This window comes from Lingula anatina, chromosome 7 (genome assembly GCF_051362555.1).
Source record: "Lingula anatina isolate TDL-2025a chromosome 7, LinAna3.0, whole genome shotgun sequence".
In the NCBI taxonomy this organism is placed as follows: Eukaryota; Metazoa; Brachiopoda; class Lingulata; order Lingulida; family Lingulidae; genus Lingula; species Lingula anatina.
In genome coordinates, this window is record NC_141773.1 from 14746494 (window position 1) to 14764882 (window position 18389).

The 18389-nt window shown below is 39.1% G+C and overlaps 2 protein-coding genes across 3 annotated transcripts; both read right to left on the reverse strand.

Moving 5' to 3' along the window:
• Nucleotides 1-79: 79 nt before the first annotated feature.
• On the reverse strand, nucleotides 80-5754 carry LOC106170401 (dorsal-ventral patterning protein tolloid-like). Its single transcript, XM_087017874.1, has 7 exons — nucleotides 5372-5754; nucleotides 4949-5101; nucleotides 4314-4718; nucleotides 3195-3620; nucleotides 2604-2960; nucleotides 1056-2373; nucleotides 80-580 (listed from the first exon to the last, which is right to left on the reverse strand). The coding sequence occupies exons 1-7, from the start codon at nucleotides 5397-5399 to the stop codon at nucleotides 403-405; spliced, it is 2865 nt and encodes a 954-aa protein (XP_086874000.1). The 5' UTR covers nucleotides 5400-5754; the 3' UTR covers nucleotides 80-402.
• Nucleotides 5755-6479: 725 nt separating this feature from the next.
• Nucleotides 6480-18119, reverse strand: LOC106167772 (uncharacterized). 2 transcript variants are annotated; one of them, XM_087018557.1, is made up of 6 exons: nucleotides 17537-18119; nucleotides 16786-16938; nucleotides 14894-15466; nucleotides 8901-9129; nucleotides 8462-8665; nucleotides 6480-7928 (listed from the first exon to the last, which is right to left on the reverse strand). In XM_087018557.1, exons 1-6 carry the CDS (start codon nucleotides 17598-17600, stop codon nucleotides 7748-7750), a joined length of 1404 nt encoding a protein of 467 aa, XP_086874683.1. In that variant the 5' UTR covers nucleotides 17601-18119; the 3' UTR covers nucleotides 6480-7747. The 2 variants fall into 2 exon arrangements, with proteins under 2 accessions (XP_086874683.1, XP_086874682.1); XM_087018556.1 differs by having other exon boundaries at nucleotides 16786-16941; nucleotides 17537-18112.
• Nucleotides 18120-18389: the final 270 nt, after the last annotated feature.

The following is an 18389-nucleotide window of genomic DNA, read 5'->3' on the forward strand; positions in this document are numbered from 1 at the left end:
ATAGAAAAGCGCAGATTATTGCTTCAACATCTCGATCGTCTTTGTAAGAATTCAAACGTCATAATTAAAAGAAGGCCTACGTGCAGTCGCAATGTTTTCAATGTTTAACATCTGATGATTTACAATTAAAAATACTTTTTAGGTGATTTTAAAATGATTGCGTCAATGGTTTGATACGTATTCAGTAAACTTTAGCTATCGGTCATTTTGCCAACACGCCATTAACCGCAAACAATTGAAGGCATTTCCCAAAAAGGTCACTTAAATTTAAATACTAAAATATCTTAGTATAAGCGTAGCCCTTATTTTTATATAAATAAGGGGGACCAAAAAGATAAACCAGGCTATCATGGACGCTAGATTCGTAGCAAAAAGTGGTCCCCTAGATCGACATAAGCTAAACTATGCTGTACAAACGTCAACTTCGAAAAGAGGATTTTCAATTGTCATAGCTTGGTTATTCCCGCCTGTGTCGCCACCTTCAGTAACGTTTTGACCAATCCCACAGGTGCCCTCTTCCTTCAAAGAGCTGTATCTTCCGTCGCTGTTTGCTTCCGGTGGGGGCTTTTCGCTGTTACACCTGAAATAATATACACAACACTTTAATTTATCAGTGTTTTGTATCATAAGAGCTTAAAGTATCAATATTCGTTTCTTGCACATTTGGTCAAAGTTGCAAAATGACCTATTAAAATAAAGGAACACACTCTTAAAGTAGTTTTTCAAACTGTTCAAATTGTAAGCCGCTTAAAAATGTAAAAGACGAAACAGTTGAAAAGACAGCCCAGTCAATAAAAAGCGACCGATTAAATATGAGGATTGGTGCACATTGTTGTTATGAAGCTCAGTACAAAAATTATCATATAACTAGTTTAAGGTTATATACCCTGAAGTATATCATAATATAGCCTTATTTAATCTTCAAATTTTGTCTCAATGTATCATATTTGGCACATGAGGGACTACAGAGCCAACATTTCGATAAAATGTGGGGCTGGTATTGTGCTAAGGTGCCATTTATAGGGTAAATAGTGTATGCTGATATCAAGCATTACCTTTGCTTGACAAAAAGGACGATAATGACCATCTGTATTAGAATCACCACGCCCACCGCGATAAATAAAATCAACATCCAGTCTCCGATGTTAATTCCAGTTTTGGCCAAGAGACTCTTCATAAACTGACTCTGCCCGACCACATTTGTTCCCGCGGCCTTTTTAGTTGGTGGTGGAGAGGAAGATATGGGAGTGGTGGTCCTATGCCATATGGTTCTTGCTATAGTAGTTGTAGAACGTGACAGTGTTGACGAAGTTTTTAATCGTGGTGATGTTGAAGATTTGGTACTAGTGGTCGGTTTGATACTAGTGGTCAATTTGGTAATAGTGGTCGGTTTGATACTAGTGGTCAATTTGGTACTAGTGGTCAGTTTGATACTAGTGGTCAATTTGGTACTAGTGGTCGGTTTGATACTAGTGGTCAATTTGGTACTAGTGGTCGGTTTGATACTAGTGGTCAATTTGGTACTAGTGGGGATGGTCGCTGTTGTACTAGTAACTCCCGGGGTTGATTTAACAGATGACAGCACTGATGTAGATGGCGCCCTCATACTGGAAAGAAAAGCTGTAGTCATGAAAGATGCTTTACTCGAGATCACGATTGTTGTAAATGGACTAGGTGTTGATGCGACCGGGGATGACACGGCAGTCGAAATCCTAGGTCCTGTAGAATGGACCACTGTACCCATTGTCGTTGTCAACGTGCTGCGGTTTTTGGTAGACGTGCGATCATTCATGGTGGAAACAGAAGAAGCATCAAAAGAAGAACCTTTCGTTGTTTCAGGCATGTTGGTAGTTGGCACTAATTTCGTACTGGTGATACTGCTCCGTGTTTCTTCTGGGATTGCGGTCGTAATGGTAGCGATTTCTGGCGTTGTAACTCTCATGCTATTTGTAGAAGAGGGTGCTGTGCTCGCTAGGTTTTCAGACGTTGTTGGCGTGGTAAAATCAGTGCCTTGTGGTGTTATCTCATTCAACTTGGTAGAGCCGTTCACCGTATAATCAGTTGTAACTTCAGGCTCATAATCGGTAGAGGCAGCAGAACTTGACTCCGTCGCTTCTGAAGTTGGTGACGTCATAGGGGACGTCACGTGTTCAGTGCTTGGAACTTGCACACTGTAGTACAGTTTAAATCCGCTTCTGTATGAAGACTCATCACTCACGAAGCGAATTACTACAGGGGAGATGAAGAGAACAGATGCGTTGGGTGATTTATTTCCGCAGTATTTCTGTCCCAAGATTTCTAGGTAGTCGTACTGACAATGCACATCCGGCTCAAGTTCGAAATTAATGAAGCGCAATATGATGCTTGTGGCTGCTAGAAATGAAACAGCATAAAAGTGTGCATAAAACCTTTGAAAAACATGGTAAGGCCTATATGCACATTTGACAAAGTGGCATCACTTTAACGACTTGTAAAACACTCAGGTATAAGAGAGAAAGAAGAACAGGGACACTTATTGATAAGCTCTACTTCACGATTTCCCCAAAACCATCATTTAGTATTGCTCTTTGTACTGCGTTTGTTGTTTATTTTTTATTACTTACTTGTCACATTGATGGTGTAAGTACAATTTAAATTTGAGGGATACGTCCCGAAATCAAACCACGGAGACTGTATGACCCCCGTTGGCTCTGTAAAACGCGTTTGTCCACAGAGTTCATGAGACGAAACTGCCGTATATTCCAGCGTGGCTTTTATTGGCAGCTGCAAAGCAGAAACCGTCACCGAATCATTCACCTCCCCAGCATGCACTGTTAGACTGACGTTGTTACCGGGTATATTGAGGGAGTCGCCACAGGTGACGTTGACGTAATGATGACGTTCTGCTGTTTGAACAATGAGAGCCAAGGAACAGTTTTGTGCAGAAGAATTGAGCAGTCGTAGTTGGATTGATGTTGTTCCTAAAACAGACATTGTGGATAAGGTTAGTAGATATTCAGGGTAAAGAGGCAAACCTGCAATATGATAATTTTGAAAACAATCAAAGAAATAAATGAACAAACATTTACTCAATAATGATAATAAATTGCTTACACTTTTGAAGCTGAAGAATAGTCTGATGATAAAAAGGCTTTCGTTGGAACAACTTTAAACTTTAAGATGATAAGACGACTTATTCATCATGAAATATATACCTGGTATATGAACATGAAACCGACACTGTGTTGGGACATTTTCTAGGTCAACCACTGTGTACCCGTAGCTCCCAGTAAAATTGCTCTCTGAGCATAAACCAGCAGGGCTGACTGAGACTTCAGCTGCTGTGAGGCCACTCCCATTGATGTAGTATTGCGTTGTAGCTTCTATCCCAGACCCCACTGTTGTGAACCCTATTTCAGCATTGTATCTCAAAGAAAAGCCGGAACGTTGGATATTCCTGTCAGAAACGAATTCCAGCTCAATACTGTCCGTGTCGTAGGTGTACGTTGTGTTGGCTGCTTCAGTGCCGCAAATACGTCCAAGAGAACGGACACCAGATGTAATTTTGACGTAGTCCCCATTACACTTCCATGCTCTCTCCAGGTTGAATTCACCGAAGTGTAGGTGGTATCTTATTGCTCCTGAAAAGATATTTTGCCATAAAGCCTAAGCATGATTCCACTCCTCGACTTATGAGAATTTTTGTTATATAGGTCAAGGAAGTTATATTTTCACCCTTCTTTCTATCCTTCTGTTTCTAACCAGCCTACATGTAACAAGAATATTTTAGAGGAAATTTTGATTTAGCGGGATATCCCGGATAGGATACTTATGAAGAAGAAATTTTCTATTGAGCAGCATTTCTTGCCATGAAGCGGTTAACAAGTAACTCCTGTATTATTCGTAAACATTTAATTAATAATAAAACAGTAAATAATCTACTAAACAATATTAGAGCCAGCAATTACTTTTATCAATTTGATAAATCGACGCACTTATATATCTATATTTCAGGAAGCTGAAGAGTCTCGACACGTTAAAGGTAGCCAGATAATCAAACAAGCAGCAACAATATCCAGGATAATAGCTTGTGAGAGTCATAAAAGTCCCCAGTTTTGTTTATCAAAACGTGCCCATTAAAGGTAGTTTGTTAAAGATTTTAATAATAATCTGCCTATATGGCGTGGTGCCCATGCGTATGAATCTAGTTTTTAGTGTTGTTTAACCCCCCCCTCCCCCATGTCAAAAGGAGGGCGTCACTTCCCGGGAACTAAATGTTCATAAAATGATTTTAGTCATTTATCAGCACATCCTACTTGTACTTCAGAGATTACCTGGTGTCTGTATACTGTACACGCATCGTATATTCGTAGGGTAGTTGAGCGGGTGTCCTGGGGATCGGATCATCCCTGTGGCATTATTGAATATGGTCTGTCCACATATGTCTCTCTCTGGCCTCACGTCTGTTGATAAAGTCGGGATTAACGTTGTCATAAATTCCGTGGAAGACAGTGTGGTTAATACTGGAAAACTTGCCTTGTATTCTATCTTGAACCCCTTACGTTGTCCACTATAGTCACTTTTAAACGTGAGATTTAACGTATTTCCAGAGAATGACATCGTGGTATTAGGCGTGATTTTACAGTGATAGGCTCCACCTATGTTTACAAAGTCAAACCGACAATCGTGAATATATTCCAGGTCAAAATCCAAAACGGTAATTTCTATCCCTTTGGCCCCTTGAAAATAAAATGTATTACAGTATATAACATTATATATTACATCGGTGTATATCAATGTTGTTGAAAGGGATTTTGGTTTTAAGGTCATCAGATATGATTATTCCACAAGAACCTGAAAACCTGAAATTATACATGTTATGTTTGTACTTTCGTGTTCAGAGCTTTATAAAATCTTTGAAAATGAAATGTAAAGACACCAATCAAAGCACCTTATACATGTACTGTACCTGTAACTGATATACTATAATTGCAGTTTTGATTTTTTGGATACCTCCCGTTTTCATACCCTGGAGAAGTAATGGTTCCCGTTGGGAGGGTGAAGAGGGTTCTGCCGCACCCATCCCCGCTTACAAGTAAGAAACAGCAGGTAATCCAACAAACTATAAAAACACACAGAATTCTTTAGATAGAGTGGAATAATTATAACTGATTATTAGACTTCATTACGAATTACGGGGAGCTAATAATAAAATCGAATTTCAACAATTTGATATTTGCGTATTAAGGCAACTAGCTGTGTTGAAAAAAAAACATAAAATTAAATTGGAAAGCGTCGACATACATGTATGGTGTAAGTGATAAAGATATCTTACTGATGAAACGGAACTTGATTCGCAGGCGCCTAATTTCACTTGGTGACATCCACTTACCTACGGCGTACAGGTCTTTCAGTGCCATCTTGTCTTTTCTTGACTTGTAACTATGAAAGTAATTTTCTTTTGAAGAGAATGCGTAAACCTGGTATTCCTGTACGTGAGAGAATTCTTTCTTCAGAGCAAATTCGTAGTTTAATTAGTTACTCTAAATATCATAAAAATATGCAGTTCAGGTGTGCATCAGGTCAACTATGGCTTATAAGTGTTTACACTTCTCAGATATCAGGCTTATTAATTAACATATTGGCGGATGAAAGTCATTTTCACGCACGCTTATCATGGACAAAATTTGACACGTTTCCAAATGTCATTTTGTTGTTTTTATTTTGTCCGGCAAGAATAAATGACGTATATTGGAGCCGTTTGTAATTAATTTATTGAGCTCGCCCACTCTTGGTATTGTTCCATGATCCACCAATTAAACTATAGTCATAATTTATTTATTTATTTATTTATTTATTTATTTATTTATTTATTTATTCCGTGAATCACTCCAAAGATATGATCCGTTTATTTTGATATTTTTCTGATAATGATTCTTCTTCTATATCAATTTATTTTCTGTGTATCGTTATCTTTGACTTCATTTTTTTTGTAATACTTTGATTGTTACCGCCCCCGCCCCCCCCCCCCCCTCCCCAAACTTCCCTCCATATTACACTGCAACCTTGGTGGTCAAAAATCCCAATAAGCACATCTGAACTCGTGAACTTTCGGGGAGCACAGTAGCCCCTATCTTATCATAAATTGTTGTATGCTACTTCATACATTAGAGTATTTGTAGTCAGGTCCATAAGTCCGAATGACCTCATAGATAACGTTTTAATTAACCTTTGAGGTGATATCATTTCTATATAAATATGTCCCGATAAGGTCCACCGTTATGACAATATAGATAAAATTATGAGTGATGCCACTATATTTGCGTCTTGGGTGTTTATCACGTGTTAAATACAAACATTTCGTGAGCTAAATAAAAACCACATTCAAGACAGAAAATCACATCCACCTTGTTTCTTTGATTAGAGTTGTATACTTGCGTTTGATGCAAAAATGGTTACGAAAGATCGCGTGATATAAACTTACTGTATGAAGACGGGTATCCGTGACATGCCAACTTTTATTTTGAATACAGTGGAACATTCAGAGATAAATATCGCTCAAATTCTGGAACTTACGTTATGAAATTCAACAACCAAATGACACTAAACCAGGTGACCAGTCCATATGATGGGGTGACAAGTCCATATGACACTAAACCAGGTGACCAGTCCATATGATGGGGTGACAAGTCCATATGACACTAAACCAGGTGATCAGTCCATATGATACTAAACCAGGTGACCAGTCCATATGACACTAAACCAGGTGACCAGTCCATATGACACTAAACCAGGTGACCAGTCCATATGATGGGGTGACAAGTCCAAATGACACTAAACCAGGTGACCAGTCCACATGACACTAAATTAGGTGACCAGTTCAAATGACACTTAATCAGGTGACCAGTCCATATAACAATTATTGTGGTGACCAGTCTATATGACGCTAAACCAGGTGACCAGTCCACATGACACTAAATGAGGTGACCAGTGCATCTACATGTAGGTCATCACTAAGGGCAAGGTCTCAGGATGAGTCAATTAGTCGTTGAGTTTTACTACATAAGTTCTAGAATTAGTCTGAACTTTATTTATGATGATAATTTTACTGGATGACTCAAAACATTCACGCCCATGGGTACATTATTTTAAATAACTGTAACTTGACACACTTACATGTAAGTCCATTTCCAAAAAGATTTAGACACACGTAATGAGGATCAAGAACACATCCATTTTGGATTAATGGAAAATTATCTTCAACTCTTCAAGTCCTTTCATTTGATTAGTCTAAACTCCGTATACTACTGGCCAATGGCAGCAATATTCAGACAACCATATATAACCCTATGTATCTTCTATTGTTCTAAGCACACCATAGTGATTTTTCAGTGGATATGGAATCAATATATTCTCTTGGGAAGAGAATCAAAATAGTAAATGGCCAAACGTTTTGAACGACACTTATTACCACATTCCATGCTTGGTTTGATATATAAAAGCTGTCGATTTCTTTTGCCAAAAAAAAAAAAAAAAAAAAAAAAAAAAAAAAAAAAAAAAAAAAAACTGCTCTTCACATCATGTGACTAAATACAAAATCTGCATAGACGGTTTCGTATAAACGTGTCATAAAACAAAGTGGTAGGCTAACCCGCTTTGTTGTTAAAAATGTTGCAGAAACGAGCACCGACTTGTAGATTACCAACTTTCGACATTCAGTTTCGTAAATCATTCTCCCATCGTTTTCTGGTAATCAACAAGCCTCCAACTATGGGTGATTGAATATTTGATTATCATAGATTGGTTCATCTTCCTCATATTCAGAGTGAATTCCCTCGTCATCGGGTATGACGTTGTTATAGAGCCTGTTCAGCCACCACTCGTCTTTGCCGCTTCCTTCGCTGTTACGAGATACCATACCGCTCAGGGCGGCAGCGGCCAGTTGCTTTCTGGAGGATAAAAATAGGGTAATAATGAACACAGGGTGCAGTATGTGTTACAACTTAAATTCTCGTGTTACTACGCCATTTTCTAAAAGCCAACAAACAAATATTCGGCCTAATCCGAGACCTTCCTCAGTAATGTTGGGACGATTTATTCAATAATTGTCACATATTTGCGACAATGGTTGTCTCTGTCCCCTCCCCCCTCCCCCCCCCACCTTGTTCTGGTTCTGGTCCTGTGGTAGACTTAATGGAATACGTGCAAAAATCAATCATTTTTTTACATTGTTACTAGTAAACAGGTCAATAACCGTCAGAATGAAGTGGATCTTGACTACAAATGTGACAATTGTGCTGCAACGCAATCTGAAATTAATATGACTGAGTACTTGGAACATGTATATACATGCAGGTAACATAAATGCCGTGTATGAAGTTTAACAAGGAGGTATTTTGTTGACAATTAACATACAGATGGTCATGAAAAAATAAAACTTTGGCGTGACGTGAGAGGTCAACGCGTCAGCCTCAGTGCTTACTTTCTGATGACAGCCAGTATGATTAACACCATGGCAACAAGGCAGGTTCCGGCCACGGCGATAAGGATGATCATCCATGTGGGCCAGCGGTCATCCTCTGAGACCTGTTGAATGGGCGGAGGGTCACCTTTGTCGTCTGGCAATTCTGCGGTGTAGTCTGGGCTATTTGAAGTGGTGGGTGGGGCACTCACGCTGTACTTTAACCTAAGATACATAATAACTACATGTATAAAGACTACTGAAACTACCCTACCTGCGTGTAATTGGTCTTATTGATATTTAATTTATCAATTTGCGATGAGATAGCGAACCACTAGAAGTTCTTTAAAAGGCTAATGTCCTAATAACACTTTTAAAAAAGGGTCGTGTAAAATAACATGCAAGTTCTACAACATGAATACAGCGAGGTTGTTATAGGTATGAATTTCACAAGCCACACCTGAAACTACCGTTGTTAAGGACGGAGTCCGTCTCCAGTTCCACAATGGCGACGTGGCGCTCTACCTCGATGACGGCAGGGTTGATGTTTTCTGTGCTACAGTACGGTCCAAAAGTCTGGTTGCTCTCTGGTGTATGGATCCGTACCTGGTCCGACCCTATACAATTCTGAGCAGGGTTGCTGGAGTGGTGAAACTCGTCAAACCATATGTGGAACAGCATAGGGGAACCTATGCAAAGAAACATTCGCACAGCATTTAACACGTTTTAAAATAATGTCCAGTTAAAGAAAATATATTAGCGTTACATGAAATAAGGGTATCTTTTTTTTATTATTCAAACATGCATATTGTACTTTGTATTCAAGCGAAAAAGACGGTCGACGATGTAGAGATACGGATACCTGTACAGCAGTCTAAGGGAGCGTTCAGATAAACCCATCGTACTAGCTGGATCGATCCAAATCCGCAGGGGCTCTGGTTTCAGTGCAGTCAATGTAATCAGCTTAATTGTCTGACACGTCTCCTCGACCAGCGTGTGTGATCGACTCTTTCACCCCATTTCCATAGATTTTTAGATCGATCTATCCCTGTGGGGAGTCTCACTAGATTACTGTCAGCTTGGCCAGCTTAAGCGTCGGTCCCGCCTACTAAAAGCTGTAAGGGGTAATTAACTATGGTGCCCGCTCAGCTGACTGCAATTTAGCGTGAACCCCCAGGGAGTTATGTGGATCTAAAACTTAATCCTTAGATCGATCTAAATCTCTGGGAAAGCACCCTTTGAAGCTCTTTCGCCCGAGATGACGTCAGAAGCGTGTCAGACAATTAAACTGATTACATTGAATGCACTTTAGCGAGAATCGCCAGAGTTGGATCGATCAAGCCAGTACGACAGGGTATATCTGAATGCGGTCTAAGACTCACATGACAACAGTCCCAGACCAAGACCCCAGGAGTTTTAAGTAAGAAAAGTAGGCCCTCACATACAGGGTTACCATTTAATATGGAATATTATTTTTTGGCGAGTAAATTTTCTACAAAATATTTAATTTCTCTCTAACTACTTTAAATCCAAAGCTGAGGTGTCACTCCATGTGTAGCCAGGTGTGTTACCTAATTACCATACAACTCTCGAAACAATTGATGCATGCAGTTGCATGTTCTGTGGTCAGAAATGTGAGGGGTGGTCTTTTCGGCAATTTCTACCCTTGTATAAAACGCATGGGTTTGGTCAATCTTTGGAGTATGTTTAGAGAAGCAACAAAGGGATCGCTCTGAAACTTTACAGGCGCCTTAGTGAAGATATGGTTCGACAGCTAAGCAACGCAGCTTACTATGGGATTCTTGCACTCAGAGAAAATGGCCAGAAACGGACATCCATTCCCAGGTAATTCAACATTTATCAGGAACCGTTTGTGAAGTCCTCCAAAGAAATGCTGCGACAGGGGCACCTTATCCAATACCTCGACTAGGGTGTCCGCGTATCACACCAAGAAGACAGGATCGCCTTCTCCTCACAGGACGCCGTGCTGGTCGTACAAAGACAACCAGTGTCCTCAGAAAAGAGAGGAGAAAGTCATTCAAACGCCCGTTTCAAGGTCCCTCGTGAACAAGATATTACTGCAAGCCGGTTATTTTGCACGAAGGCCAGTAGGGAAACCACTGTTAACATATACAGCGACGTCTGCAATGGGCTGGGGACCACGTGCGTTTGCAGCCAAAACACTGGAATCACGTCGTTTTCAGTGATGAGGCCAGATATGGATTTTTTAGGGTTGATCGTCGAATCCGTGTCCACCGACGTGTACGAGGGGAATAAAACGATGATTGTGTACTGCCTAGGGTGCAAGCAGGGGATGGTAACGTCTCTGTTTGGGGAGCATTTCATGTCGGTGCCCAGAACCAGTTGGTTTTTCTAGGAGGCAACCTCATCCAGGATTCCTACAGAGACATTCTACAGCAAACAATGCTTCGATTGGTAAGAGTCATCTTCAGGAACAACTTTGTGTACCAAGACGACTGCGCAACCCCACATCGAGGCCGCAGAATCACTGTTTTTCTTCAAAACCAATGGGTTCAGCAACTGCCCTGGCCTGCAAACTCTCCAGATATGAACCCAATTGAAAATCTGTTGGCGGCAGTAATTCACAGAATTAATAGCTATGGTCCTAGGCCGGTAAATTGTGATGAACTGCGACAGGCAAATATCACTGCGTGGAATGATATCTCTACCCAAACTCTAAAAAACGTGTCACAGGGTATGCCAGGTAGGATGAGGGCGCTGCAAGCGGCTGCTGGAGGTCATACCCGCAATTACTGACTTTTCATGATTAATTGTAGTGAGATCTTTGATTGTGTAAGATATCACTGTCCGGAGGCTATCATTTTCTTTAATATCTTATCTTAAAGTTTATAATGACATCAAACTGTTGATATGGTTTTCTGGGGGTGTTCCTTTCCTTTGAATGGCATCTTATGTCAGATTTGATATTATTGACCAAAATATCTCACAACAGAAGACTGGATGTTATTATTACTCAGTGACATACATTTTTAATGACTCAAGCCCAAAAAATTTAAATCAGCACTCAAAAATAACAATGATAAAAAATATTCCATATTAAGTAGCAACCCTGTAAATTTGTGTTAGAAGGTTCTGTAACCGTCTGTTGACATTACAGAAAAAACATCTTCTTCACATTCTTGATCCGCCAGTGTTTCAGTAAATATCTAATTGCAAACAATATGCATTGATGTTCAGGCTGTTTATATGTCGGCCTATATCATACATATGCATGACATTATTAAACTCCCATACACCATGCAGCTGTGATAAAGTAAAATAAATTTTTAATTTTGTTTCCATACAGAGAAAAGATCAGAGGTTGATCGGTATCGTTGTGATAGGACATCACGGGGAATATATACACTAAACATGCCGTACTGTCAAAAAGGGAAACTATTTCTTTTCACAGTGATTTTAGGCCTAGTATTCCTGGTTTTAAACTCTTGGTACGAACATGTCATGCTCATTGCAAAAAAGGATTCGTTTTCGCTGGGTTGCAAATCAAGTTTTGACTTGCAAAGAAGCCATTTGTTGACTGGTCAATCGGCAGCGGAGACTATAACGGCCAATAAGAACTTTATTGCGGACATGCAAAGGCGCCAGTATCAGATACTTAAAAAGTACCTAAATGGGTTCAAACGAGCTCTCCTTGTGAATCTCTTTGACACTCAAAATATTGGAGACCATTTTATACTATGGGGCGAGCGACATATCTTATCCTGGTTCAACATTAGTACCATAGACATATGTTTACGGTCGAGGCGATGCGACTTCAATCATGTTAGACGAGGAAAAGAACTCATTATTTTCATTCAAGGGGGTGGATATCTTGCCGCTACGGGAAGACACCTCAATTATATAAAATATGTTTTTCGAGCTTTCCCCGATAACCGGATTCTCATGTTTCCCGCCAGCTCTTGCGTAGAAGCACCAAACATTTGTAACAGTATGCAGGAATGGGCTGCACTGTTTGATGCACATCCAGATTCAGTGATGACAGTGCGGGATAAACAGACTTTCACCTTGGCAAAAAAATATTTCCGAAACACGCCCATTGAGCTTGTCCCAGACGCCGCGTTTGCTGTCGGGTACCAAGACTTCAGCAGCTACCTTCCGTCGTACGATATCATCTGTTTGAAAAGAAAAGATTGGGAAACAGCAAGTGGGCTGAAATCTCTCCACTCTTTTATTAGCAAAACAACGACCCTTATTGACGATTGGCCAAAGATGGTTGGCGGTAACAGCCGTTCGACTAATTTTAGCGCACAAGCTTTCCTGGATGAATCTTTGGACAGATGCATTTTGGGACTGGTCTTCCTGTCACGTGGGCGGGTCGTAATAACGGATCGGCTGCACGGGCATATAATGAGTATTCTGCTGGGTAAACCTTCTGTGTTGCTAAATAGCAAAACGAAGAAACAAGTTTATTTTTTTGAAACATGGGAAAGGGGCTCTAACCTAAACTCCGTTTATCTTGCACAAGACACCAATGGAGCGGCGGAAATGGCCAAGTTTTACTTACGTACAAAATAATCTTTATATAACATGTCCAATTGATGCAGATATGTGAGCATGTTTTTTTTTTCTTCTAATGAAAAAACACAGATCAAGCAATTGTGACAACGCGCATTGGGGAGGATGCCACTCTTCCTGTTAAAATTGATTTTATTTAAAGACGCGTTTAAAACGAGTTGACATGTCAACTTTCTGCACTAAATCTGACCAATGCCGCCATACACTCGACAGTTTCAAACAATGTAACTTAAAGAATACCTGAGGAGACAGGATTTTGCCGGACGTGACGTGTAGTGGTGTAAGACGTGAAGCTGAGTGGTCATTTTTAGCTGGAGGTGAACGGGAGTGAAGATGTGGGCTCAGAGAAAATATTCCATTTAAAAAATAGTCTAAGGCTGAATCCAACAACTTATAATAATAATGTACGCAGCTAAAACAAAAAATAAATCAGAAATTGATTTCTGTCACGAGCTGTTAAAATGAAGACGTTTATTAGAAATGAGGTTAAAGGAATATGATTCGCCTTTGGAAATTCTCCAAAGTCACGTTTCTGTCGAAATATATTGCAAAGCTAGCTAGCTTCTCTTGTTTATAACTTTAAAACAATTATTAAAACTGCTTAAATTGAGGAAGATAATATCGATGCTTCATTTTTTAAATGGCGCTCTAAAATATATATTTTTTTAATTAGAAATGGGTCGAGATTATTTTTGAGTAGGAAGAAAAATAAGATTTGGCGGGAAAATCATATATAGGAAACCTTTAAGGTATAAAGACATTAAATTGCAAATAAGTTATTAAGAGTTTGTTTAAGAGTTTGTTAGAACCTGAAAAATATTTATTTGATGTAAATATTAAGTAAATACAGAGTAGCATTTTCAAGATTCAGGGCTTCAAATCATAGACTTGCAATAGAAACTGGTAGACATGAAAATTTACAAAAAATAGATAGGTTGTGTAAATATTGCTTAGACAAATATATTTATGAAATTGAAGATGAGAAGCATTTTTACTAGTTTGTCCACATTATGAGGAATTGAGAGCTCGGTACATTCCTAATTTGAATACTAACAATACATCTTCAAATTGTTATATTGCTATGATGAAAATAAAAAAAATCCTGATGCTCTAAACAACTTGCTAGATTTATTTATCATGGTTTGATTGCTAGAGAAAACTGATGTGAAATGTCGAACTATAACCTTGTAATGTATTTGCTATGGGCCGGTGGCCTTTATCAATTGGATAAAGTTGGGTCGAGATTATTTTTGAGTAGGAAGAATCATATATAGGATACCTTTAAGGTATAAAGACATTAAATTACAAATAAGTTATCAAAATTATGACCTACAATTCAAATTTGAATGTGCTAATGGCATAAAACGTCTTAAAATATCTTAATCCCTTCGCAAATTAACATTCCGTATACTGTAGTGGCGGCATCAATGTTAAAAGGTTTTACAGTCTTTAATCAATATGATATCAATTTTTTTTTTTTTTTTGGATCCAGATTAAAAGTGTAAAAAATGGGACAAGAAAATAAGGAAGAATTTCAATGTTTTTTTCGTCATTACTTAACTCTTAATCTAATACACAAACAGAGACGACCTGGAATATTGACATGATGGCCTTTCACTCCTCTTAGTCCGGCAAGTGTGTCGAACGTATCCCCAGTATCATTACAAGATAAGATAGTTTTATCGTAATCGCACGCCATGTACAGACAGCACTACTCCACCAAACGCATACCAGCATAGCTTGATCGTACCTATATTCTAGTTTTATACTAATACATAATAAACGACAGGTAAGAGAAAAATAAAAAAGACCTTTCAGTTAGTGACTTATTCACCATAGTGGCGTGTTTATTCAATTTTTTTTTCTTTTTAAGTTTTTTTTTTGTTCCTGGCTTACCTGTAATATTGATCACATACACACAACGTAGATCTACCGGGTACTGCCCTTGCCTATAGCCGGGTGACAGGATAGTTCCGGACGTGTTGACGAAGTAGTTCTCACCACAAAGTGGATTCATGGTTGATACCTCCAGCACTGGCATTGTTGTTGGCACCTTTGTTGTAAGTGGTGTCGTCGTTGAAGAAATTGTGGTTGGTGGCGTTGTTGGTTTGATTGTTGTCGGCGTAGAAGTAGTAGTAGTAGTTGTAGTAGTAGTAGTTGTTGTTGTTGTAGTAGAAGTTGCAGTAGTAGTTGTAGTGGTAGTAGTAGTTGTTGTCGACGTTGTCGTTGGCATCTCTGCCTTGTATTTTAACATGAACCCAGAGCTGTACGAAGACTCGTCCGTTTTTAATCTTATGACTATCGGTAGGGAAGATATGGTAAATGTTTTATTCCCCGATTCAACGCCGCAGTACTTCATCCCGCTGTTGTTTTTGTTGTTGTTGATGATCTCCAAGAAGTCATACGGACACGACCCGTTGTATGGCTCCAAGCGGGTGTTGACAAAAGTCAGCGAAACTGAAAGAGCTCCTGAAAGTGCGGACGAGGAATGAATCACGTCAAACCAAAAGACAGATGAAAATGAAGTTTTAGCATAATACTAGTAAAAACATACATATTTATGATTTTATAATTATTGACCGCCCGTATTGCAGGATATAACTAGAACATGTACATGCATCAACCTTGCTGCATACCTGGCCCCGATTTTTATTTAAAAATCTAGTTTGAAAGTTTGTTGCCGACTATTTTAAAAATTCTAAATTCATTTTTTATAGTATACCTCGCCGAATAGCCGTTTCTTTCTGGAAACCAAGCACAAGCCTTCGTGAGGTTCTTTTTTAAAAAAACTGACCATATAATGGTAACATTAGGCCTTTCCATTTGCAGCAAATAAAGCCATGTCCTTTTTTCTCCCAATGTTTTTTTTTTTTTTTTTTTTTTTTTTTTTTTTTTTTTTTTTTTTTTTTTACAATCTTGACAGAAATTTATGAGACAAAGCCTGCAGTTGGAAGGAGTCCTAGATTCATATCCCTAATACAATTTTCCAATTGTGCTGTAGTCCTTTAATCAACTATATACCAAAAAAGGTCAATTTAGACCCCATTTCCAGAGATTAGATCGATCTACTTTAGATCGACCTATCTCCCTGGGGGTTCACGCTAAATAGCTGTCAGCCGAGTGGACACGAAAGTTAATTACCCCTTACAGCTTGTAGTAGGCGGGGCGGACATTTAAGCCGGATTATCTGACAGTAATCTAGTGAGACTCCCCACGGGGATAGATCGATCAAAAAGCTCTGGGAATACAGCCTTACACCCCATTTCCATAGATAAGATCGACCTACTTTAGATCGACCTATCTCCCTGGGGGTTCACGCTAAATAGCTGTCAGCCGGGCGGACACGAAAGTTAATTACCCCTTACAGCTTGTAGTAGGCGGGACGGACATTTAAGCCGGATTATCTGACAGTAATCTAGTGAGACTCCCCGCGGGGATAGATCGATCTAAAATCTATGGGAATAGAGCCTTAGAAAAGACTTGACTCAAACAATTTCCTCTAAGCAATTCGGTGCCACTGCCATACATCCAGAAGGGTGTCAAAAGGGGGGCAGTATTTTAATGTATGTCTTTCCTTCCGATTTGGGAAGAGATTTAGATTATATCCATCAAGCAACGGAGAACAGTCACCACAAAACGTTTGAAGAACAAAGTGTTTCTGAAAAGGGTACGGCTGACCCCTCCCCTCCCCCCTCACCCTTACTACCCTGGACCCGACAACGAAGATAGAAAAAAGCTTTATTTACAGGATTGGGATCGAGGCAGAGATATGGAGACAGACTACCTACCTCTGACGTCTATGACATATGAACAGTTCAGATTTGGGGGATACCTGCCCAGGTTATAGCAGGGGGAAGAAATTCTACCTTCCTCTACTGTGTGGTTCATCTCTCCACATGGGGTCGTAACTGGACATTCTGCACTTAATTTTGTTGTTATTACTGCTGAAAAACAAACAAACAAATAAATCAGTACATATACAAATTAATATTTCTCGTTTGTAACGTCACTTGATCTTCAAGACACACATTAAATCTGACTTATTTGGGAACTTAAGTTTTCTTACAAACTTTTTAATGTGGTTTTAATGAATGAATTTTTTTCCAATAATCTTCCATATATATAAAAATGTATTAATCTCTTCACGTTTTCATTAAGAAGCACTTTTACAGAGACATTGAGTACATGCAGGTGGCAGTACGAATCATTATACCACCATACAGTTACAGGAGAAACATATTGTCCAGCACTCAGTCCTTAAGGCATCTTGAATTTATCTACATTATATTTAGTGTTGCAAGTCAATCTGTTGTATCCGAACATTCTTTCACGGCGTCCAGATAAGGTTTCACGACAAAATTAGAATGTTTTTGCCTTATAAACATTAAAGTCATTAAAATCGAGCTGAGAAAAAGATGGGTGTCTTTTTCCAACCACCCATTTAAAAAATTTTCTTTACAAACAGATGTATATCTACTTCCTGTCCACCATAGCACGAAACCTTGATAAAAATCTCAACATTATTACCAAACGCCTTACCTTTGGGTAATGGGAATAACAGGGCGCAATAAAGATAAAGCCAGCGACCAGATAAGGGCGCCATCCTGCTTCTCTGAAACACTGTATATTTGATATTGAAATAATATCAAGTCTGGCAAGCTTCTGTTGTTTCTACTCAGATGTGCTCATTCTGGACATTTTGATAAAAACTCTGATCCGAAACAGAGTTCTATATTGATAGTCGGCTATGCAGTGATGCAACTGAAACTAGTCGACTTTATCTGTTAAATCTTATCCGCTGGATGTTACGAGATAAAACCGATTTATGTATATACATGGTACATTTTCTGATTAGCTAGGGATATTTTAAGGACACTGTGCGGGTTTCTCGCGTATTTTAATCAAGCAAATTCTTTTCAAATGACAAATGTATGTGCGTGTTGAAAAGACTGGCACGTGGTTCGGCATTGCTTTCTATTACCGGTATCCTTGGCAGCCAACGCACGCAACACAATATTTATCAGCGTTATCACGTTATTATCAAATTTAAAACTTTCATCTTTTAGCATAAATGATAGTGACTCAAAGTTCTAGATGAATTTTGGGGAAATTTTAATTCAATTGTTTATTTTTCTTTTAAAGCCCTCCGATGGCGTTAGATCATATTTTACAAATTAAACAATTTTTGCTAAAACGTGAAGATTCATCCCTCCAAAACCGACGATGATCTTTAAAAGTCTGTTTACTGTTCTGTAAGAATAGGTTTAGGCGGCTCCCGAGAGGGAAGGGGGGGGGGGGTCGAAATTTGTTGTTGTGATTTTTTGCTTTGCTTGCATACATGTATGCTGTCATCAAATGAAAAATATCAATGCAAACCGCACCTGGGGCATAG

Coding starts and splice junctions, on each gene's coding strand:
- LOC106167772 (XM_087018556.1), bottom strand. CDS start 17,600: ATGGCGCCCTTATCTGGTCGCTGGCTTTATCTTTATTGCGCCCTGTTA. Junction 15,467..16,785: donor ATATGTCATAGACGTCAGAG/GTAGGTAGTCTG, acceptor CCGCACTTTCAG/GAGCTCTTTCAGTTTCGCTG. Junction 7,929..8,461: donor ATACTGGCTGTCATCAGAAA/GTAAGCACTGAG, acceptor TTTATCCTCCAG/AAAGCAACTGGCCGCTGCCG.
- LOC106170401 (XM_087017874.1), bottom strand. CDS start 5,399: ATGGCACTGAAAGACCTGTACGCCGTAG. Junction 3,621..4,313: donor GTACAGTATACAGACACCAG/GTAATCTCTGAA, acceptor ATATCTTTTCAG/GAGCAATAAGATACCACCTA. Junction 2,961..3,194: donor GTTTCATGTTCATATACCAG/GTATATATTTCA, acceptor TGTCTGTTTTAG/GAACAACATCAATCCAACTA.